The sequence below is a fragment of the Pleurodeles waltl genome, chromosome 9 (genome assembly GCF_031143425.1).
Source record: "Pleurodeles waltl isolate 20211129_DDA chromosome 9, aPleWal1.hap1.20221129, whole genome shotgun sequence".
Lineage (NCBI taxonomy): Eukaryota > Metazoa > Chordata > Amphibia > Caudata > Salamandridae > Pleurodeles > Pleurodeles waltl.
In genome coordinates this window covers 1142247176-1142271462 of record NC_090448.1, presented here as the reverse complement: position 1 = coordinate 1142271462, position 24287 = coordinate 1142247176, and the positions used below count along the sequence as shown (strand labels likewise).

At 47.2% G+C, this 24287-nt stretch overlaps 1 protein-coding gene across 9 annotated transcripts in view; it reads left to right on the top strand.

Moving 5' to 3' along the window:
- Positions 1 to 24287, top strand: part of RBM25 (RNA binding motif protein 25) — a 443084-nt gene that overhangs the window by 118527 nt on the left and 300270 nt on the right. For all 9 annotated transcript variants that reach the window (XM_069208940.1, XM_069208932.1, XM_069208935.1 and 6 more), the window contains one exon: positions 20721 to 20778. In XM_069208940.1, coding sequence (XP_069065041.1) covers positions 20721 to 20778 — 58 coding nt within the window. The remainder of the gene's footprint in view (positions 1 to 20720; positions 20779 to 24287) is intronic.

Here is a 24287-nt window from a genome sequence, read left to right as displayed (position 1 = left end):
AGAGTGAGTCTTGATGGGCCAGATGGATGGGCCCGTGGCTGGATTGGTAAAGGGCAGAGAGCTCCAGTCCGACTCAGATGCCAGCAAGGTGGAGGTGGAGTACTGGTTTGGGCTGGTATCATCAAAGATGAGCTTGTGGGGCCTTTTCGGGTTGAGGGTGGAGTCAAGCTCAACTCCCAGTCCTACTGCCAGTTCCTGGAAGACACCTTCTTCAAGCAGTGGTACAGGAAGAAGTCTGCATCCTTCAAGAAAAACATGATTTTCATGCAGGACAATGCTCCATCACACGCGTCCAAGTACTCCACAGCGTGGCTGGCAAGAAAGGGTATAAAAGAAGGAAATCTAATGACATGGCCTCCTTGTTCACCTGATCTGAACCCCATTGAGAACCTGTGGTCCATCATCAAATGTGAGATTTACAAGGAGGGAAAACAGTACACCTCTCTGAACAGTGTCTGGGAGGCTGTGGTTGCTGCTGCACGCAATGTTGATGGTGAACAGATCAAAACACTGACAGAATCCATGGATGGCAGGCTTTTGAGTGTCCTTGCAAAGAAAGGTGGCTATATTGGTCACTGATTTGTTTTTGTTTTGTTTTTGAATGTCAGAAATGTATATTTGTGAATGTTGAGATGTTATATTGGTTTCACTGGTAATAATAAATAATTGAAATGGGTATATATTTTTTTTTGTTAAGTTGCCTAATAATTATGCACAGTAATAGTCACCTGCACACACAGATATCCCCCTAACATAGCTAAAACTAAAAACAAACTAAAAACTACTTCCGAAAATATTCAGCTTTGATATTAATGAGTTTTTTGGGTTCATTGAGAACATGGTTGTTGTTCAATAATAAAATTAATCCTCAAAAATACAACTTGCCTAATAATTCTGCACTCCCTGTATTTCAAAGTAAGGAATAGTATGCACAGAGTCCAAGGGTTCCCCTTAGAGGTAAGATAGTGGCAAAAAGAGAAGTCTAATGCTCTATTTTGTGGTAGTGTGGTCGAGCAGTAGGCTTATAAAAGGAATAGTGTTAAGCATTTGTTGTACATTCACAAGCAATAAATGAGGAACACACACTCAAAGACAATTCCAGGCCAATAGGTTTTTGTATAGAAAAATATCTTTTCTTAGTTTATTTTAAGAACCACAGGTTCAAGATTTACATGTAATACTTCAAATGAAAGGTATTGCGGGTAGGTACTTTAGGAACTTTGAATTGGCAAAATAGCATATACAGTTTTCACATAAATGACATATAGCTATTTAAAAATTAGACAGTGCAATTTTCAACAGTTCCTGGGGGAGGTAAGTGTTTGTTAGTTTTTGCAGGTAAGTAAACCACCTACGGGGTTCAAGTTTGGGTCCAAGGTAGCCCACCGTTGGGGGTTCAGAGCAACCCCAAAGTTACCACACCAGCAGCTCAGGGCCGGTCAGGTGCAGAGGTCAAAGTGGTGCCCAAAACGCATAGGCTTCAATGGAGAAGGGGGTGCCTCGGTTCCAGTCTGCCAGCAGGTAAGTACCCGCGTCTTCGGAGGGCAGATCAGGGGGGTTTTGTAGGGCACCGGGGGGGACACAAGTCCACACAAAGTACACCCTCAGCAGCACGGGGCGGCCGGGTGCAGTGTGCAAACACGCATCAGGTTTGTAATTGAAATCAATGGGAGACCAAGTGGTCTCTTCAGCGATGCAGGCAAGGGGGGGGGGGCGGCTCCTCGGGGTAGCCACCACCTGGGCAAGGGAGAGGGCCTCCTGGGGGTCACTCCTGCACTGGAGTTCGGATCCTTCAGGTCCTGGGGGCTGCGGGTGCAGAGTCTTTACCAGGCATTGGGATCTGAGGAGCAGGCAGTCGCGGTCAGGGGGAGCCTCGGGATTCCCTCTGCAGGTGTCGCTGTGAGGGCTCAGGGGGGGGGCAACTCTGGCTACTCACGGTGTCGCAGTCGCCAGGGAGTCCTCCCTGAAGTGTTTGTTCTCCACAAGTCGAGCCGGGGGCGTCGGGTGCAGAGTGGCAAGTCTCACGCTTCCGGCGGGAAACGCAAGTTGTTTTAAAGTTGCTCCTTTGTTACAAAGTTGCAGTCTTCGGTGAACAGAGCCGCTGTCCTCGGGAGTTCTTGGTCCTTCTAGATGCAGGGCAGTCCTCTGGGGATTCAGAGGTCGCTGGTCCCTGGGGAAAGCGTCGCTGGAGCAGTGTCTTTAGAAGTGGGGAGACAGGCCGGTAGAGCTGGGGCCAAAGCAGTTAGTGTCTCCGTCTTCTCTGCAGGGTTTTTCAGCTTAGCAGTCCTCTTCTTCTTAGGTTGCAGGAATCTAGTTTCCTATGTTCTGGGGAGCCCTTAAATACTAAATTTAAGGGCGTGTTTAGGTCTGGGGGGTTAGTAGCCAATGGCTACTAGCCCTGAGGGTGGGTACACCCTCTTTGTGCCTCCTCCCAAGGGGAGGGGGGGCACATTCCTATCCCTATTGGGGGAATCCTCCATCTGCAAGATGGAGGATTTCTAAAAGTCAGTCACCTCAGCTCAGGTTGCCTCAGGGGCTGTCCTGACTGGCCAGTGACTCCTTGTTTTTCTCATTATCTCCTCCGGCCTTGCCGCCAAAAGTGGGGCCGTGGCCGAAGGGGGCGGGCAACTCCACTAGCTGGAGTGCCCTGTGGAGCTGTAACAAAGGGGGTGAGCCTTTGAGGCTCACCGCCAGGTGTTACAGTTCCTGCAGGGGGAGGTGTGAAGCACCTCCACCCAGTACAGGCTTTACTAGCCACAGAGTGACAAAGGCACTCTCCCCATGTGGCCAGCAACATGTCTGGTGCGTGGCAGGCTGCTAGAACTAGTCAGCCTACACGGATAGTCGGTTAAGGTTTCAGGGGGCACCTCTAAGGTGCCCTTCTGGGGTGTATGTTACAATAAAATGTACACTGGCATCAGTGTGCATTTATTGTGCTGAGAAGTTTGATACCAAACTTCACAGTTTTCAGTGTAGCCATTATGGTGCTTTGGAGTTCGTGCATGACAGACTCCCAGACCATATACTCTTATGGCTACCCTGCACTTACAATGTCTAAGGTTTTGCTTAGACACTGTACGGGCACAGTGCTCATGCACTGGTGCCCTCACCTATAGTATAGTGCACCCTGCCTTAGGGCTGTTAGGCCTGCTAGAGGGGTGACTTATCTATACTGCATAGGCAGTGTGAGGTAGGCATGGCACCCTGGGGGGAGTGCCATGTCGACTTAGTCTTTTTATCCCCACTAGCACACACAAGCTGGCAAGCAGTGTGTCTGTGCTGAGTGAGGGGTCCCCAGGGTGGCATAAGATATGCTGCAGCCCTTAGAGACCTTCCCTGGCATCAGGGACCTTGGCATCAGGGACCTTGGTACCAGGGGTACCAGTTACAAGGGACTTACCTGGATGCCAGGGTGTGCCAATTGTGGAATCAAAAGTACAGGTTAGGGAAAGAACACTGGTGCTGGGGCCTGGTTAGCAGGCCTCAGCACACTTTCAAATCAAAACTTAGCATCAGCAAAGGCAAAAAGTCAGGGGGTAACCATGCCAAGGAGGCATTTCCTTACAATATTTGATGCCCCATCCAGCAGATGAAGAAAGAAGGAACGTTAGTGTATGAATGGAATGGCACTGAATGCAGTCCTTATTGCACGGAAGTTAATGTTTTCCAGTTTAGTCCTGAGCAACCCTTGAATGTTAAGTGTTTAGGAGTCTTGCTGGATCATGTTGTAGGTATGCCTCTGAACTCATCAGGGTCTGTTGATTTTGATTTCTAGCTCTTCCTTGCTGAACAGTTTTGCCTAAGTTTTGTCTGCAACAGTCCTCTTCCACCGGTCTTATTCCCTTTCCATAAGACTTGGCAGTTAGATTATCAGGGTAATGAGTATGTAGCAAATACGTTACACCCATGTAATCCTGGACTTTTCACATTTGACTTCCATGTTTTGGACTTCTACTGTGAGTCTTACAGTAATTAATTGCTCCACCTTTAAAAATATGGCCGCTGCTGCCCAGCTAGGTTGGGGCGCTGTGATGGTCACATGGGAGCACGTGTGCAGGCTTCATGTGCGAGACTACCGGATTGCACATAACAGATGTCTCACACATGCTGCCTGCACACATGTGCCTGTGTACCCCTGGTGACAAGCCCAGCACCATTGTACACCAGTAGCCTGTCACAGAATGGACTCTTCATGAGTTGTTACTTACCTGGGGATACATACTTTAGGTTGTCAGTGGGCATTTATGTTGTAGGTCTGTAGTGCTTACTGAATGGCTGTGGTGCTTTCTCTGTTTTACAGATTATAAGCAAAATCTGTACTAATATACATGTTTGCTCTTGTTAGGCCTTCAAGGTCCAGTTAGTTATCAATCATGGGGTAAGTATGCTTCATGAGTGTAGATTTACATATACTACCATGCATACACTTACGGCACGTAAAGAATTTTCATAATTCCCTAGCTGGGCTCCTAATTAGATATACTTTTTTTTTTCCCTTCTCTCCCCTTGCTGGGCCAAGACAGTCACTCTGTTTTCCAGCAGTACGATCAAATTTACAAAGTAAAGTCGTGCTTTTCCTTTAAGCTTTAAAATTTCCATAGGAAGGACCAAGCACCCATGGATCAGCTTCTCCCCCAGAGACCCCTAATCCCAGGCCTTCCACAATACACAAAGTTCTGAAGGACTTCCCATGCCTGACCCTCCCCAGAACTCAAAAGCCAAAAGAGAGTACCAGTGTCCTCTCCACCACGCTTCAGATTTCCAGTTGGCAAGAGCCACCCATTGGGGTCAGGCCAGCTGAGATTGTTGATGCCTTGGGGCTTCCCCCATGTCCACCAACTAACTGCTTTTGGGTGTCCTGGGAGGGACCAGGGCAACCAGAAAAAGAACGCAATGCTAGGCATCATAAGCTCCTGAATGCGGTGGAAAGCTCCTCATTTGACATGCACAGATAAGGTGAGGGAGCACCACATAAGACCGCCACAAAGGGAAGGTGTGCTACCAACGCTGGTTATGGAATATGTAGGGGGCTCCAGGAAGTGGTGCAGATGCATCTGGCTGCTTTCACTGTTACCCTGGCAAAGCCAGTAGGCCCACCTTAGTGATGCCACCTTATTGTGATTTTGCATCAAGTGGTGAGTTGTTTTTTGTGGTTCTTGTATTGAAGACCCTCTAGAAGTGATATGTGAAAAGGGTCACCAATGGTATTTCCATCTTACCGAATTGTATATCTGTAATAATTTATTTCATAATATTTATTAGTGCACGTGTAATAAAAGTAGGTTTCCTTTTTAAAAGGACAATGATTTGAGTAGTGTTCCATACCCACCAGCTGGGGATAAAAATACTCACCACTTTTCGCTGAGTGGGGCGTGGACCACTCTGCTTTGCTACCCTGAGAATTGAGTGCTGTAATGTTGTACTTAGCCACCAGTAAAAAGACAATTTCAGGCTTTCTTGTGAAGGAAACTCATCCTTCGCAACTAATATCCTAATTTATTCTCAGATGGAAATGGAATTCCAACCAAGTACTCCTGGCCTGGCGTATTCCATCAAACACAAATGTTTGCTGCCACTTATGGCCTGTTTTTCTGCTTCTCAAGGAGATTAAAGGAGCTGGAAGTGAAATTAAGTTGCTGAACAAATTAAATGATCCGCTCAAAACGTTGATCATCTTTAAGCAATGGAGATGCTCTTCTAGCAACTCTTCTCATTTAAAGCAGTTGAGTAAGTCGAAATCCAAATCACATAATAGGTGCAAAAAAGGAATAATTTGCCTTCCTCCCACCACTCCTGCAGGGGACACTTCAATGGTTTTAATCTGTAGGTGTTGCCTGGCATGACAAACTGGCGAACCAGTTCTGTGAGCAGGCAGCAAGCCTGGATACATGCCACGGGTTACACCGCAGCATGCAGCCATCACTCATGGACTTGCCCTTTGATGGCTCCAGACTCTTTAGAGAAAAAGTTGATTAATCTCTAGTATGTCTCAAAGAGCAGTGTTGCATCCCACTCTGTCTTACTTTCACTAGCATGTAAATTCCACGAGCAGTATAGGAAATTTAGCGTGTGGTGCAGCACCCAGCCAAGACCTTTTGTGGCTGCAGTAGTAGTAGCAGAGGTTATAAGGACATCAGTGTTAGACCACACATACTGCTTTGATTTCCTCTTCCAGAGGCTTACTCAGCCAGTGGTTGTTGGATTCGTTTTTTCTTACACAGCTGCAAAGTTATTTTGACTAAAATCAATTTTAAGATCTTCGCACTTCCGAGCATCTTCCTACAGAAGGACAAATGCAAGATACTCACTCTGGCCCACGTTAAGTTTGCCCTAGATCCAGCATACTGGATGGTATCCTTGAACTTGCAAAACATTTACCTATATTTGCCCGTCTTGCCGTCCCACAAGTGCCTTTTTAGATTGCAGTGGGATCTGGGCATTTCCACTTTGTTGTTCTTCCCTTCAGCCTCATTTTGACCCACCAGTTGTTTACAAAAGCCATGACTGTTTTTGCAGGCCTCGTCGCAGATCACCTCTGGACAAGGTTCACCCGTCTTCCATTCGTGGGGCTTTCCATCATCCGACCAAAATCCCAACAGACGCTTGTGTAGAGGTTTCCAGTCATTGCAGTCATCCTGTACACTAGCATTGTGCTCCTTACCACCACTGCAATGTGTCCACTGGATATAATACAGATGTTTCAGACTCGGAACTTGATGAGGATTGTTCTGAAATGTCATAGGCTCCTGGTCTCATGCAACATCCTGGTCCTTTTTTCACAGTGGCTCTTGTGGGCCTTGCTGTAGGTTTCTAATGGGTGTTGCTCAGTTGCTGCCTGTCTGACAACATCTGCATCTCGAAGGAAACCACATAGGCCTTCAGTAGTACCAGGTGGACAGATACTTGTCTTGCAGCAGGCCCTTCTCCCAGTCCCAGTCAGAGCACACTAGTTGCAAATAGTCTGTGGGTTGCGGTGGGCAACTTGAGGAGGTGTGGAGCAGTAGGCTTCTCTCCCAAATGGAATATATGCTCCACATCAATCTTTTGGAGCCTTGTGCCATCCTGTTCCTTAAGGGGGCTCTGTGTGTGTGTGTGTGTGTGTGTGTGTGTGTGTGTGTGTGTGTGTGTGTGTGTGTGTGTGTCGGGGGAACTCAGTGGCTGAGTGGACAAGCTCAGATACTTGTCTTGCAGCAGGCCCTTCTCCCAGTCCCAGTCAGAGCACACTAGTTGCAAATAGTCTGTGGGTTGCGGTGGGCAACTTGAGGAGGTGTGGAGCAGTAGGCTTCTCTCCCAAATGGAATATATGCTCCACATCAATCTTTTGGAGCCTTGTGCCATCCTGTTCCTTAAGGGGGCTCTGTGTGTGTGTGTGTGTGTGTGTGTGTCGGGGGAACTCAGTGGCTGAGTGGATAAGCTCAGCAATGTCAACTGGCAGACAACAAATAGTCTTTACCTCAAGATGGCTCAGGACATCTTTGCCCACTGAAATATGCCACAGATGGATCTTTTCACCACTTCTGAGAACCCACAGTGTTTTAATTAATGCATGCTGTATCTCTTGCCAGGAGGACCCCTGAGAGGGTCATTGTCTGCCATAGAGCACAAGGCTTCTGTACTCCATTCCACAGCTAACCACTGCTGCTAGTTCTGTGGAAGGTCTGAACAGACCAGGCTCAAGTCATTTTGATTGCTCTGCATTGGGCCTGGTGAGTGTTACACAGACATGTTGAACCGTAGTATTTTCTTCTAATATGTCCGCCTCTTTAGGAAGACCTGTCTCAGAACAGAGCAATGTATGTACATATTTATAAACTGAGCATCAGAGTTCAGTGGTCGGAGTTTGATGCAGTAGAAGATCTAATTTACCATAGATAAAATAGTGTTATAAGATGTAAAAAAGTGAGATAATGTTAAAGTTTGTGCCAATACTAATAGACAACAGCTTTGTTTTTCCTCAAATAGCTGGGAGGTACAAACACATTCCTTCATGTTAAACTAGCACAGGACATCTGGAAATGGGCCATTGCAAAGGATGTAACACTAATGGCAAAGCATGTGCCAGGAGTAGCTGAATTTCACACAGATTTATTTTCTTTACCTCGGACAGAGGGAGCTAAATCCGGAATAGATTACCTTTTCACAAAATGATGGGTAACCATAGATAGATTTACAAGAAATAAATGCTGGCACTAAGCATTTGAGAATACCATCCACAGTCAATAGGTAGTTCACTGTTAAATCTGACAGTGCATGGTAAAGAATCTTCTATCTAGAACCTCAATCTACAGCGGGCATCCCGGCTTCTAAAGTTGTAAGTGTTTGTCACTTACATCTCCCAGGGCATTGTTCTGTCTTCAGAAAGGCTAAGCAATCCTGATCAAGGTGCTTCAAGATCAAGTGGGTAAGATTCAGCAGTTTGTATTAAAAGAACAATATTGAGGATCTGGCAGCTTGAGTCTTTCTTTCTCGTACTTAACATTTATTAGATTGTGTACTTTTTTATGCATGATGTAATACTTATCTGCTGTTGCAACATTCACAATAGGTACATAGTAAAGGTTTTTGCAGTGTGAGTTCTAAGCACTAAAACACCTTACATTTCAGACCACATTCTTGGTACCAATCACGTTACGAAGATGAGTTAGTGAATTTCTGGTGCTAACTGTACAAAGCCATAATTGTTTGAGGTCATTGAAGTTATGAGAACTAGCCGAAGGTTTATTCTAGAAGTACCTTTTCATGTAAATTGAGCTGTACAGTTTCAGAAGGTAGCTAACGCTCCATAAAGAACATTGTACACACATCTGAGGGCTATTGTGTACTACATTCAGTAGACAAACAGTAGCAGGATATAAGTTTGTTGCAGATACAGCTCTTGTGTTGAGGATGCCATTGTCTAAATTTATCATTGTTTGATGGATTTTACGAGCCGAATTTTTTTTACCAGTTAGCAAATAAAAAAAGGGTAAAACAAAAGCACTTTGCAGATTGTAGAAAGGGTCACTACAGGTCATTTGTGAGCAACGTGCTATTATACAACATTTGTACAACAGCAGTATGATAATCCACTCATAAATTGATGATATGCAGTTTTGTGGATTTAGAAGCAATATGAGTCTGTAGTAGTCTGTTTGACACCACTCTGTTTTCAAGCAAATGAATGCACAGCGTTCACACTGCCAAAGCCTCTAGTTACCTACCAGCAACACTGCCTTTGCAACCTGAAGACTTTCTGGATTCCCACTCCCTGGTGAAGGAGAGTAGTACATGTTTAAGAAGTGGAGGTATTTAAGATTATAGTTTGCGTAGGAGGATGGCTTTTTGCAGGCTAGCTCCCACTTTTTCCTTGCACTTTTTGATGACTTTAGGTACTGCTTTAATGATTTCACACTGGGGTACTGATGTCCAAAGCAGTGTATGTGCTCTGACCCCTAAATGTGTCTACCAGTGGGTACACATTGGCTAATCCCTCAATGGCAAGGCTATATTACATACAAGCTCCTAGCAAAATGTACTGAGACCCTGGGACTGCACAGAGAGGCTTCACCAAGAAGCACTGCACCTGCTGCACCAGGATGTCACCCAAGAGGTCTGTGTCTTTTGTTTCACCTGTGAGGAGCAACCCAAGGGCTAGACCTGCTCCCATTTGTGCCCAGGACATAAGATTGGTCTCTAAGCACTAATTGGCTAGTACCCTATACAGCGTCGAGGCCTCAAAAAGCTACAAGCTGCCACCTGCAGCCCAAAATAAAATTAAATCCTAGTTGACCAGTTTCAACTAGTTTTGCCCTGAACCCTCCTGGTGCCTTACTACTAAGTGGTATCACTGCTGTCCTGGGGCCCTTAGAAGGTATTCAGAGTGGACAACTTCTGCCTAACTCAAAATGATGTGTCTTAGAAACGTTTTCAAGGTTTATTGCTGGGAGAACCAAGAAAAGTCCTAGACCATCCTGAAAGTCGATCCACCTAGGGTGTATCTTCCATCTGTTTCAACTTGCTGGGATCAGTCCCCTCATAGAGTATTTTATAAGGACCGACGCCTAGAAGCAAGCTGCTGATGTTTAGTCCCACATCGGGTCCCTGCAGGCCAGGCTCTCTCCTTAGCGGAGAAAAATCCTCCAAGGAAAATAGGCTGAAGCCAAAAAATTGGCTGGGATCAGCCTGGTCCATGTAGCCAAATTATACTCTGTTGCTGTGGGTCTTAACTTTTGAGTGTTTCTCCCTCTTCATTAACACATCAAACAGAGGTGTAGAATGTGCACCTGACATAGCGCAAAAACTGTGAGGGAGGCACTTGGGGGTAATTACATGGCAGCTCCATATACAGAAGAAATCTCAGTAATGCTTCCACACAAAGCACCATAGTCTGATTATGCAAAAGGAGTCGCAACTCAGTGAAAGATGAATATCATAATATTTCAGCCACTCTCCCTACACTTTGTGGCACTTGCGCAGACATCCCCTGCTTTTGTATGTGACCCTTTCGGCATCTTCCATTCCAGCAATGTCGCAGCTTAACTTGCTCCACATGTCGTGCTGCATCTCACTTGTCAACTACAAACCCTAAATTACAAAAAAAAGTTGTGCCCTGGGGATGTCAACATCTCCTGGCACTCCCAACAGGATGTACTTGGGGTGAAGAGGAATGGTTGAACCCATCACCCTACCCAGTTAATCATCACTTGTGACTTTGAAACAGTCTTGAGGGTGGCTCTGTTTTTTTTGGCTCTGAATTGACGCTTTAACCGAAGTTCTTCTAATAATCTTATCACTGGTTCCCTACTATTGATTTTTTTATCATATCAGTTTGGTGTCATTTTAAATAGTAAAATGTATCCGATTTCATAGATTGGAGTGGGATTTTTATTGTGATGTTTTTTTCTTTTAAGCTAACCTTTTTGGTGTTGATTATTTCACACGTTTGCTCCAAAGTTACGTCTGACTGCTCTGTGCCAGATTACCAATGGTTGGGCGAAGGTTTAAATTACAAAACTGGGTCGGATACAAATAGTTGATTTCTTGTTGAGGTCTCCCAATGCTATTGGCTAATAACACACTTACCAACATTGTGTATTTGTTCATTTTGGCCTGTGCCTATCTTGATGTCCAGAAGTAAAAACCCATCCCTAACCACTAAAAGGCAGAATTGTGTGCAGCAGAAAAATCCAGAACAGTGGTCTTCAAACTGGTGGGCACCCATGGAAGGACCTAAATTGATATCTGGTGTAAAGAAATGGCTCCCTGTTGCAGTTACCCCCCACTTTTTGCCTGATACTGATGCTGACTTGACTAAGAAGAGTGCTGGGACCCTGCTAACCAGGCCCCAGCACCAGTGTTCCTTCACCTAAAATGTACCATTGTATCCACAATTGGCACACCCTGGCATTCAGATAAGTCCCTTGTAACTGGTACTTCTAGTACCAAGGGCCCTGATGCCAAGGAAGGTCTCTAAGGGCTGCAGCATGTCTTATGCCACCCTAGAGACCCCTCACTCAGCACAGACACACTGCTTACAAGCCTGTGTGTGCTAGTGAGAACAAAATGAGTAAGTCGACATGGCACTCCCCTCAGGGTGCCATGCCAGCCTCTCACTGCCTATGCAGTATAGGTAAGACACCCCTCTAGCAGGCCTTACAGCCCTAAGGCAGGGTGCACTATACCATAGGTGAGGGTACCAGTGCATGAGCATGGTACCCCTACAGTGTCTAAACAAAACCTTAGACATTGTAAGTGCAGGGTAGCCATAAGAGTATATGGTCTGGGAGTCTGTCAAACACGAACTCCACAGCACCATAATGGCTACACTGAAAACTGGGAAGTTTGGTATCAAACTTCTCAGCACAATAAATGCACACTGATGCCAGTGTACATTTTATTGTAAAATACACCACAGAGGGCACCTTAGAGGTGCCCCCTGAAACTTAACCGACTATCTATGTAGGCTGACTAGTTTTAGCAGCCTGCCACAAACCGAGACATGTTGCTGGCCCCATGGGGAGAGTGCCTTTGTCACTCTGAGGCCAGTAACAAAGCCTGCACTGGGTGGAGATGCTAACACCTCCCCCAGGCAGGAATTGTCACACCTGGCGGTGAGCCTCAAAGGCTCACCTCCTTTGTGCCAACCCGGCAGGACACTCCAGCTAGTGGAGTTGCCCGCCCCCTCCGGCCAGGCCCCACTTTTGGCGGCAAGGCCGGAGAAAATAATGAGAAAAACAAGGAGGAGTCACTGGCCAGTCAGGACAGCCCCTAAGGTGTCCTGAGCTGAAGTGACTCTAACTTTTAGAAATCCTCCATCTTGCAGATGGAGGATTCCCCCAATAGGGTTAGGATTGTGACCCCCTCCCCTTGGGAGGAGGCACAAAGAGGGTGTACCCACCCTCAGGGCTAGTAGCCATTGGCTACTAACCCCCCAGACCTAAACACGCCCTTAAATTTAGTATTTAAGGGCTACCCTGAACCCTAGAAAATTAGATTCCTGCAACTACAAGAAGAAGGACTGCCTAGCTGAAAACCCCTGCAGCGGAAGACCAGAAGACGACAACTGCCTTGGCTCCAGAAACTCACCGGCCTGTCTCCTGCCTTCCAAAGATCCTGCTCCAGCGACGCCTTCCAAAGGGACCAGCGACCTCGACATCCTCTGAGGACTGCCCCTGCTTCGAAAAGACAAGAAACTCCCGAGGACAGCGGACCTGCTCCAAGAAAAGCTGCAACTTTGTTTCCAGCAGCTTTAAAGAACCCTGCAAGCTCCCCGCAAGAAGCGTGAGACTTGCAACACTGCACCCGGCGACCCCGACTCGGCTGGTGGCGATCCAACACCTCAGGAGGGACCCCAGGACTACTCTGATACTGTGAGTACCAAAACCTGTCCCCCCTGAGCCCCCACAGCGCCGCCTGCAGAGGGAATCCCGAGGCTTCCCCTGACCGCGACTCTTTGAACCTAAAGTCCCGACGCCTGGGAGAGACCCTGCACCCGCAGCCCCCAGGACCTGAAGGACCGGACTTTCACTGGAGAAGTGACCCCCAGGAGTCCCTCTCCCTTGCCCAAGTGGAGGTTTCCCCGAGGAACCCCCCCCTTGCCTGCCTGCAGCGCTGAAGAGATCCCGAGATCTCTCATAGACTAACATTGCGAACCCGACGCTTGTTTCTACACTGCACCCGGCCGCCCCCGCGCCGCTGAGGGTGAAATTTCTGTGTGGGCTTGTGTCCCCCCCGGTGCCCTACAAAACCCCCCTGGTCTGCCCTCCGAAGACGCGGGTACTTACCTGCAAGCAGACCGGAACCGGGGCACCCCCTTCTCTCCATTCTAGCCTATGTGTTTTGGGCACCACTTTGAACTCTGCACCTGACCGGCCCTGAGCTGCTGGTGTGGTGACTTTGGGGTGGCTCTGAACCCCCAACGGTGGGCTACCTTGGACCAAGAACTAAACCCTGTAAGTGTCTTACTTACCTGGTTAACCTAACAAATACTTACCTCCCCTAGGAACTGTGAAAATTGCACTAAGTGTCCACTTTTAAAACAGCTATTTGTCAATAACTTGTAAAGTATACATGCAATTTTTATGCTTTAAAGTTCCTAAAGTACTTACCTGCAATACCTTTCGAATGAGATATTACATGTAGAATTTGAACCTGTGGTTCTTAAAATAAACTAAGAAAAGATATTTTTCTATATAAAAACCTATTGGCTGGATTTGTCTCTGAGTGTGTGTACCTCATTTATTGTCTATGTGTATGTACAACAAATGCTTAACACTACTCCTTGGATAAGCCTACTGCTCGACCACACTACCACAAAATAGAGCATTAGTATTATCTCTTTTTACCACTATTTTACCTCTAAGGGGAACCCTTGGACTCTGTGCATGCTATTCCTTACTTTGAAATAGCACATACAGAGCCAACTTCCTACATTGGTGGATCAGCGGTGGGGTACAAGACTTTGCATTTGCTGGACTACTCAGCCAATACCTGATCACACGACAAATTCCAAAATTGTCATTAGAAATTGATTTTTGCAATTTGAAAAGTTTTCTAAATTCTAAAAGTCCTGCTAGGGCCTTGTGTTAGTCCCTGTTAGCATTCCTTTTTAGAGTTTAAAAGTTTGTTAAAAGTTTGAATTAGATTCTAGAACCAGTTGTAGATTCTTAAAAAGTATTCCAACTTTTAGAAGCAAAATGTCTAGCACAGATGTGACTGTGGTGGAACTCGACACCACACCTTACCTCCATCTTAAGATGAGGGAGCTAAGGTCACTCTGTAAAATAAAGAAAATAACAATGGGCCCCAAACCTACCAAAATACAGCTCCAGGAGCTTTTGGCAGAGTTTGAAAAGGCCAACCCCTCTGAGGGTGGCAACTCAGAGGAAGAGGATAGTGACTTGGAGGGAAATTCCCCCCTACCAGTCCTATCTAGGGAGAACAGGGTCCCTCAAACCCTGACTCCAAAAATAATAGTCAGAGATGCTGGTTCCCTCACAGGAGAGACCAACACCTCTGAAATCACTGAGGATAACTCCAGTGAAGATGACCCCCTGTTAGCCAGGATGGTCAAAAGATTGGCTTTGGAAAAGCAGCTCCTAGCCATAGAAAGGGAAAGAAAAGAGATGGGCCTAGGTCCCATCGATGGTGGCAGCAACTTAAATAGGGTCAGAGATTCTCCTGACATCCTAAAAATCCCCAAAGGGATTGTAACAAAATATGAAGATGGTGATGACATCACCAAATGGTTCACAGCTTTTGAGAGGGCTTGTGTAACCAGAAAAGTAAACAGATCTCACTGGGGTGCTCTCCTTTGGGAAATGTTCACTGGAAAGTGTAGGGATAGACTCCTCACACTCTCTGGAAAAGATGCAGAATCTTATGACCTCATGAAGGGTACCCTGATTGAGGGCTTTGGATTCTCCACTGAGGAGTATAGAATTAGATTCAGGGGGGCTCAAAAATCCTCGAGTCAGACCTGGGTTGATTTTGTAGACTACTCAGTAAAAACACTAGATGGTTGGTTAACTGGAAATGAAGTGTGTGACTATGTTGGGCTTTATAATTTGTTTATGAAAGAACACATTTTAAGTAACTGCTTCAATGAAAAGTTGCATCAGTATCTGGTAGACCTAGGTCCAATTTCTCCCCAAGAATTGGGAAAGAAGGCAGACCACTGGGTCAAGACTAGGGTAACCAAAACTTCCACTGGGGGTGACCAAAAGAAAGGGGTTACAAAAACTCCCCAGGAGAAAATGGGTGACACTAGACACAAAGAAAAAGAGTCCTCTGTAGGCCCCCAAAAACCAGAACAGGTGGGTGGGCCCCAAGACACAACCCAAAACAAAGGTGGGTACCAGGGTAAGAACTGGGATGCCACTAAGGCATGGTGCCACAACTGTAAACAGTCTGGGCACCACACCAAGGACACTTCTTGTCCCAAAAACAAACCCCAGAACAAAATTCCAGGGGTAACCAGTGTAGCCATGGGAGATGACTCCTCAGATGAGGAGGTCTTCATAGCCTTCAACTGGAAACAGGGCCCAACAGGTGAGTTGGAGATTCCAGAGGGAAGTAGACACTTCCACCACCTACTGGTGAATGGAATCCCAACCACTGCCCTGAGAGACACTTGTGCCAGTCACACTATTGTGCATGACAGGCTGGTGCTCTCAAACCAGTACATCCCAGGTGAGACTGCCAGGGTAAGAGTTAGCCTAGACAGGGTCACTAAGAGGCCTGTGGCTTTAGTTCCCATAGAAGTGGGTGGCACTCTTAGCTGGAGAAGGGTAGTAGTCAGTACAGACCTCCCCCTTGATTGTCTCCTTGGAAATGACTACCCAGAGGTTAGTCAGAGCCCAAGAGAGAAACTGGTCCCGTGCCAGTCCTCTCCCAAGGATTCTGGAAGTCCTGCCTCTGCAGTAAATGCAAGCAGGCCCCAGAAGAAGAAGAAAAGAAAACAGAGTAGGAAGGGTGGACAACCTTTAGCCAAGGTTACAGCAAGCCAAGGAGATTTTGCTCCAGTAGGGGAGAACTCCAAAAATGGCCCTGATAAAGTCCAACCTGACCCACAAGAAGTCCTGGCTAGTCAGGCAACTGTTAAACCTGAGTGGGTGGCTCCTCAGCTAACAGAAGAAAGAGTGGAAGAAGGGTGTTTACTACAAGATGTGGTAACCCCCCACTCTAATACAGCAGACAGGCAACCTGAACCCAAAGAAGCCTGTAACTTAGCCCCTTCCCTTTTAGGTGAAGAGCTAAAGGTGTGGTTCTGGGCACTGACAGCTGTCAGTGGCCTCTGCTGGGTGTTAGCCTTTATGGCTGCACTATCCTTAGCATGGTGGTCTGACCCCATGCCAAATAGCAAGTTAGGCCCCCTGACCCTATTGGTCATGGTGGGGTTACTCCAGCTCTGGGTAACCTCTCTGGGTAAGCTAGGGGTAACCCTGGCCAAGATAAGGTTAGCAGAGGTGGATACCTCTAAGACCAAAATAGAAAGAATGGGTGGAGACATTGAAGAGGCAGACAAGAGGCAATTCAGACTAGGTCCTATCACTGTGGAAGTGGGTCAGTTCCCCAAAGGGAATGACCTGAACAGAAGGATGTAAGGCAGAGTAGGCCCTGCAACTAACCAGCCTATTTCTCCTACTCTTCCTCGCCTGACAGACTAGGAAGACTCTCCCAGCTTGGGCTGAGTCTCCTGGCCTGTGGGCTGGGGGGGGCTTGTGTAAAGAAATGGCTCCCTGTTGCAGTTACCCCCCACTTTTTGCCTGACACTGATGCTGACTTGACTAAGAAGAGTGCTGGGACCCTGCTAACCAGGCCCCAGCACCAGTGTTCCTTCACCTAAAATGTACCATTGTATCCACAATTGGCACACCCTGGCATTCAGATAAGTCCCTTGTAACTGGTACTTCTAGTACCAAGGGCCCTGATGCCAAGGAAGGTCTCTAAGGGCTGCAGCATGTCTTATGCCACCCTAGAGACCCCTCACTCAGCACAGACCCACTGCTTACAAGCCTGTGTGTGCTAGTGAGAACAAAATGAGTAAGTCGACATGGCACTCCCCTCAGGGTGCCATGCCAGCCTCTCACTGCCTATGCAGTATAGGTAAGACACCCCTCTAGCAGGCCTTACAGCCCTAAGGCAGGGTGCACTATACCATAGGTGAGGGTACCAGTGCATGAGCATGGTACCCCTACAGTGTCTAAACAAAACCTTAGACATTGTAAGTGCAGGGTAGCCATAAGAGTATATGGTCTGGGAGTCTGTCAAACACGAACTCCACAGCACCATAATGGCTACACTGAAAACTGGGAAGTTTGGTATCAAACTTCTCAGCACAATAAATGCACACTGATGCCAGTGTACATTTTATTGTAAAATACACCACAGAGGGCACCTTAGAGGTGCCCCCTGAAACTTAACCGACTATCTATGTAGGCTGACTAGTTTTAGCAGCCTGCCACAAACCGAGACATGTTGCTGGCCCCATGGGGAGAGTGCCTTTGTCACTCTGAGGCCAGTAACAAAGCCTGCACTGGGTGGAGATGCTAACACCTCCCCCAGGCAGGAATTGTCACACCTGGCGGTGAGCCTCAAAGGCTCACCTCCTTTGTGCCAACCCGGCAGGACACTCCAGCTAGTGGAGTTGCCCGCCCCCTCCGGCCAGGCCCCACTTTTGGCGGCAAGGCCGGAGAAAATAATGAGAAAAACAAGGATGAGTCACTGGCCAGTCAGGACAGCCCCTAAGGTGTCCTGAGCTGAAGTGACTCTAACTTTTAGAAATCCTCCATCTTGCAGATGGAGGATTCCCCCAATAGGGTTAGGATTGTGACCCCCTCCCCTTGGGAGGAGGCACAAAGAGGGTGTACCCACCCTCAGGGCTAGTAGCCATTGGCTACTAACCCCCCAGACCTAAACACGCCCTTAAATTTAGTATTTAAGGGCTACCCTGAACCCTAGAAAATTAGATTCCTGCAACTACAAGAAGGACTGCCTAGCTGAAAACCCCTGCAGCGGAAGACCAGAAGACGACAACTGCCTTGGCTCCAGAAACTCACCGGCCTGTCTCCTGCCTTCCAAAGATCCTGCTCCAGCGACGCCTTCCAAAGGGACCAGCGACCTCGACATCCTCTGAGGACTGCCCCTGCTTCGAAAAGACAAGAAACTCCCGAGGACAGCGGACCTGCTCCAAGAAAAGCTGCAACTTTGTTTCCAGCAGCTTTAAAGAACCCTGCAAGCTCCCCGCAAGAAGCGTGAGACTTGCAACACTGCACCCGGCGACCCCGACTCGGCTGGTGGCGATCCAACACCTCAGGAGGGACCCCAGGACTACTCTGATACTGTGAGTACCAAAACCTGTCACCCCTGAGCCCCCACAGCGCCGCCTGCAGAGGGAATCCCGAGGCTTCCCCTGACCGCGACTCTTTGAACCTAAAGTCCCGACGCCTGGGAGAGACCCTGCACCCGCAGCCCCCAGGACCTGAAGGACCGGACTTTCACTGGAGAAGTGACCCCCAGGAGTCCCTCTCCCTTGCCCAAGTGGAGGTTTCCCCGAGGAACCCCCCCCTTGCCTGCCTGCAGCGCTGAAGAGATCCCGAGATCTCTCATAGACTAACATTGCGAACCCGACGCTTGTTTCTACACTGCACCCGGCCGCCCCCGCGCCGCTGAGGGTGAAATTTCTGTGTGGGCTTGTGTCCCCCCCGGTGCCCTACAAAACCCCCCTGGTCTGCCCTCCGAAGACGCGGGTACTTACCTGCAAGCAGACCGGAACCGGGGCACCCCCTTCTCTCCATTCTAGCCTATGTGTTTTGGGCACCACTTTGAACTCTGCACCTGACCGGCCCTGAGCTGCTGGTGTGGTGACTTTGGGGTGGCTCTGAACCCCCAACGGTGGGCTACCTTGGACCAAGAACTAAACCCTGTAAGTGTCTTACTTACCTGGTTAACCTAACAAATACTTACCTCCCCTAGGAACTGTGAAAATTGCACTAAGTGTCCACTTTTAAAACAGCTATTTGTCAATAACTTGTAAAGTATACATGCAATTTTTATGCTTTAAAGTTCCTAAAGTACTTACCTGCAATACCTTTCGAATGAGATATTACATGTAGAATTTGAACCTGTGGTTCTTAAAATAAACTAAGAAAAGATATTTTTCTATATAAAAACCTATTGGCTGGATTTGTCTCTGAGTGTGTGTACCTCATTTATTGTCTATGTGTATGTACAACAAATGCTTAACACTACTCCTTGGATAAGCCTACTGCTCGACCACACTACCACAAAATAGAGCATTAGTATTATCTCTTTTTACCACTATTTTACCTCTAAGGGGAACCCTTGGACTCTGTGCATGCTATTCCTTACTTTGAAATAGCACATACAGAGCCAACTTCCTACATCTGGGGGTCACGTTTATTATGGCACTAGGAAACAGGCATTCGTGAACGTTTTGAGTTACTAGTGAAATAACAGTGGCAGTGAACCAATCTGTAATTGGCTATCAGTAATGTCTTTCACTCATTCCCTATCTGGATCTCCAAATAAACCTCCAGTCCCTCCCCCATTTCTGGTATGGGGTCACACCATGAATGCTTTTTAACTATTGAATAGTTCAGGTTGACACTAACATTATTGCCAGTCCTATATCTGATTACATTTTAAAAGGGGTAATTGCAATGTTTGAATCCCGGAATTTCAGAACTGCCAAATGTTTATAGAATTATGACAATGTTTGGCATTCTGGAGGGAGAGCCTGACTTTATTTTTCGGAAGGCCTTCAAAGCAGTTATCTTTAAGTAAGTAGTTTCTTTTATTTCTCAGTAGCATATATTTATGGACTTGAAAGGCCTACTGACCTCATTGCTGCTGAGATGCCTACTTTGTCCAATGGGTTTGTTTTCTAGCAAGGGGTTATGGGTGTGAGAAGGTGATGAACTGATGTTAGTGCATGAAGCTCTCATTCGCGTGTAATTATATTCTACGGAGGTGGTTACTTTCAGTGAAGTTAATATTAGCTGTCTGACTTAGTTCGTAGATTCTCTTCACTCTAAGAACACGTGTCTTGTTTCGGAATGGTTAATGCTATTCTGATTATACAGGGTAGCACAACATTTGCCTGTGTTTCAAAGTCTTCATACATGGTTCTGTGTGCTGGAAATAGGGATCGTGTTCAAATAGCACTGTTCATTGTACACTTAATGAGTATGTGGATCGTGAGCAGCTGCTGGGTAGATTGTCCGGTCCTTCAAAGCAGTTATTACCCAAAGGCGGGTGTTGTAATCTACTGACCAGTCCAAAAAAGTATTCCTAAACAATCAAAGGTGGTCTTATGGAAACTTCGGATACACCAAAGGCCTGTTTTGAGTATTTTCTATATTACTTTGCCAGAATGATTAACAGTTTGCATTTGCAAGTGTTCTGCTTAAAGACTAGTTTTGGAGTAGAACAGGTTTTTCTTTGTAAAACCTCTGATCGCTTTTATTGTATGCACGTTAATGGTGACAGGTTTGTCCACCCTTCATTTTCTCTTTTCAAATTAAGGCAACTTTATAATTGAGCCATGTGTGGACGAGGAGGTACTTAACTGTTTTCTGATTTTTACCTTCAATCTGAATTAGCAGTTGGTTTAAATTCAGGCTGAGTTTTCTTTTGCTCTCAACACTGTTGGTAGTTTAAGCAAGCAATTTAGATTTTGACAGATATAAATTAACCTATTTCCTTTTTTTTTAAAATAGAAATGTGGCCTGGTTTTAAGCTGGAAAAGAGTGCAAGGGGCATCTGGGAAGCTGCAAGGTATGTCTGTTTCTTCTTTCTACACAAATCGGTTTATACAATGTATTCTCACACAGCAATGGCTTATTCGTCTAATATGTATTAAATCCTTGCAAAGAAACATTACATTGCAAATATGGAAGATTGATTTTGTTATTGTAGGTAGAATCCACTTAGTTTTGGAAATCTTATTGAACAGTTAAGCATACATCTTGGACAAATGGGGAATCAATTGTTGAATTGGCATCACAAAGTTAAAAATCGCAACAGAATCATGGAGAGTATCAATAATATGAGGAGAACCATCAACAACTACTCTGTTCCCTAACACCCAGAACATGAGTCGGCACTCCCACTAGAAACGTGCACTGCTATGTCCCAGTGATCAGCCTCCAAGTTTGCCAATTCCAGATCTCTTCCCATTTCCGAGGGCAACCTCTGCTCTGATAGACCACATGTTCTTCCCTCTGGCACCACTTAAGGTCAATCTTCCAGGCCTCGACTCGTAGGGGTCTATTTGTACACCAGGCCCTCAGTGCTTAGCCATCCTGCTGCCAACATCAACCAAATTTTCTGATATCTGGGCCACACCTCCTTATCTATTAAATATAGGAGATACCATCTGGCCTCCATTGGGACAGTTAGTCCATTGACCCACACGATAATGTGTACTACCCCTCTCCAGTAGTGTTGGATGACTGGGCAGTCCCAGTGTATGTGGAAACAGGAGCCCACCAAACCACATCCCCTGGCACAGAGGTCTGACTCCGAAGCATCTCGTGTGATGGAAGTGCCCAAATATCAGAAACCACCCGGGGCCACACATCTCTGCAGCAGACGAGGTGCACCCCCTGCAAGAGAGAACATAATAGACTTGTTCCAATTAATTTGGTAACCAGAGTAGTCTCCATAAATAGAAAAGATATGCAGTATCCTGTTAATTGTAAGATGGGGTTATGTTGCATTCAGCAGGATATCATCTGCATACAGAGATGTGGTCTTCCAGTCCCCACTCCTGCTGATACCTCATATGAGGGGATCCTGACGAACCAAATATCAGGGATAGAGTATGTAGGAAGTTGGCTCTGTATGTGCTATTTCAAAGTAAGGAATAGCATGCACAGAGTCCAAGGGTTCCCCTTAGAGGTAAAATAGTGGTAAAAAGAGATAATACTAATGCTCTATTTTGTGGTAGTGTGGTCGAGCAGTAGGCTTATCCAAGGAGTAGTGTTAAGCATTTGTTGTACATACACATAGACAATAAATGAGGTACACACACTCAGAGACAAATCCAGCCAATAGGTTTTGTTATAGAAAAATATCTTTTCTTAGTTTATTTTAAGAACCACAGGTTCCAATTCTACATGTAATATCTCATTTGAAAGGTATTGCAGGTAAGTACTTTAGGAACTTTAAATCATAAAAATTGCATGTATACTTCACAAGTTATTGACAAATAGCTGTTTTAAAAGTGGACACTTAGTGCAATTTTCACAGTTCCTGGGGAAGGTAAGTTTTTGTTAGTTTTACCAGGTAAGTAAGACACTTACAGGGTTCAGTTCTTGGTCCAAGGTAGCCCACCGTTGGAGGTTCAGAGCAACCCCAAAGTCACCACACCAGCAGCTCAGGGCCGGTCAGGTGCAGAGTTCAAAGTGGTGCCCAAAACACATAGGCTAGAATGGAGAGAAGGGGGTGCCCCGGTTCCGGTCTGCTTGCAGGTAAGTACCCGCGTCTTCGGAGGGCAGACCAGGGGGGTTTTGTAGGGCACCGGGGGGGACACAAGCCCACACAGAAATTTCACCCTCAGCGGCGCGGGGGCGGCCGGGTGCAGTGTAGAAACAAGCGTCGGGTTCGCAATGTTAGTCTATGAGAGATCTCGGGATCTCTTCAGCGCTGCAGGCAGGCAAGGGGGGGGTTCCTCGGGGAAACCTCCACTTGGGCAAGGGACAGGGACTCCTGGGGGTCACTTCTCCAGTGAAAGTCCGGTCCTTCAGGTCCTGGGGGCTGCGGGTGCAGGGTCTCTCCCAGGCGTCGGGACTTAGGATTCAAAGAGTCGCGGTCAGGGGAAGCCTCGGGATTCCCTCTGCAGGCGGCGCTGTGGGGGCTCAGGGTGGACAGGTTTTGGTACTCACAGTATCAGAGTAGTCCTGGGGTCCCTCCTGAGGTGTTGGATCTCCACCAGCCGAGTCGGGGTCGCCGGGTGCAGTGTTGCAAGTCTCACGCTTCTTGCGGGGAGCTTGCAGGGTTCTTTCAAGGCTGCTGGAAACAAAGTTGCAGCCTTTCTTGGAGCAGGTCCGCTGTCCTCGGGAGTTTCTTGTCTTTTCGAAGCAGGGGCAGTCCTCAGAGCATGTCGAGGTCGCTGGTCCCTTTGGAAGGCGTCGCTGGAGCAGGATCTTTGGAAGGCAGGAGACAGGCCGGTGAGTTTCTGGAGCCAAGGCAGTTGTCGTCTTCTGGTCTTCCTCTGCAGGGGTTTTCAGCTAGGCAGTCCTTCTTGTAGTTGCAGGAATCTAATTTTCTAGGGTTCAGGGTAGCCCTTAAATACTAAATTTAAGGGCGTGTTTAGGTCTGGGGGGTTAGTAGCCAATGGCTACTAGCCCTGAGGGTGGGTACACCCTCTTTGTGCCTTCTCCCAAGGGGAGGGGGTCACAATCCTAACCCTATTGGGGGAATCCTCCATCTGCAAGATGGAGGATTTCTAAAAGTCAGTCACCTCAGCTCAGGACACCTTAGGGGCTGTCCTGACTGGCCAGTGACGACTCCTTGTTGCTTTCTTTGTTCCCTCCAGCCTTGCCGCCAAAAGTGGGGGCCGTGGCCGGAGGGGGCGGGCAACTCCACTAAGCTGGAGTGCCCTGCTGGGCTGTGACAAAGGGGTGAGCCTTTGAGGCTCACCGCCAGGTGTTACAGCTCCTGCCTGGGGGAGGTGTTAGCATCTCCACCCAGTGCAGGCTTTGTTACTGGCCTCAGAGTGACAAAGGCACTCTCCCCATGGGGCCAGCAACATGTCTCTAGTGTGGCAGGCTGCTGGAACTAGTCAGCCTACACAGACAGTCGGTTAAGTTTCAGGGGGCACCTCTAAGGTGCCCTCTGTGGTGTATTTTACAATAAAATGTACACTGGCATCAGTGTGCATTTATTGTGCTGAGAAGTTTGATACCAAACTTCCCAGTTTTCAGTGTAGCCATTATGGTGCTGTGGAGTTCGTGTTTGACAGACTCCCAGACCATATACTCTTATGGCTACCCTGCACTTACAATGTCTAAGGTTTTGTTTAGACACTGTAGGGGTACCATGCTCATGCACTGGTACCCTCACCTATGGTATAGTGCACCCTGCCTTAGGGCTGTAAGGCCTGCTAGAGGGGTGTCTTACCTATACTGCATAGGCAGTGAGAGGCTGGCATGGCACCCTGAGGGGAGTGCCATGTCGACTTACTCGTTTTGTCCTCACTAGCACACACAAGCTGGCAAGCAGTGTGTCTGTGCTGAGTGAGAGGTCTCCAGGGTGGCATAAGACATGCTGCAGCCCTTAGA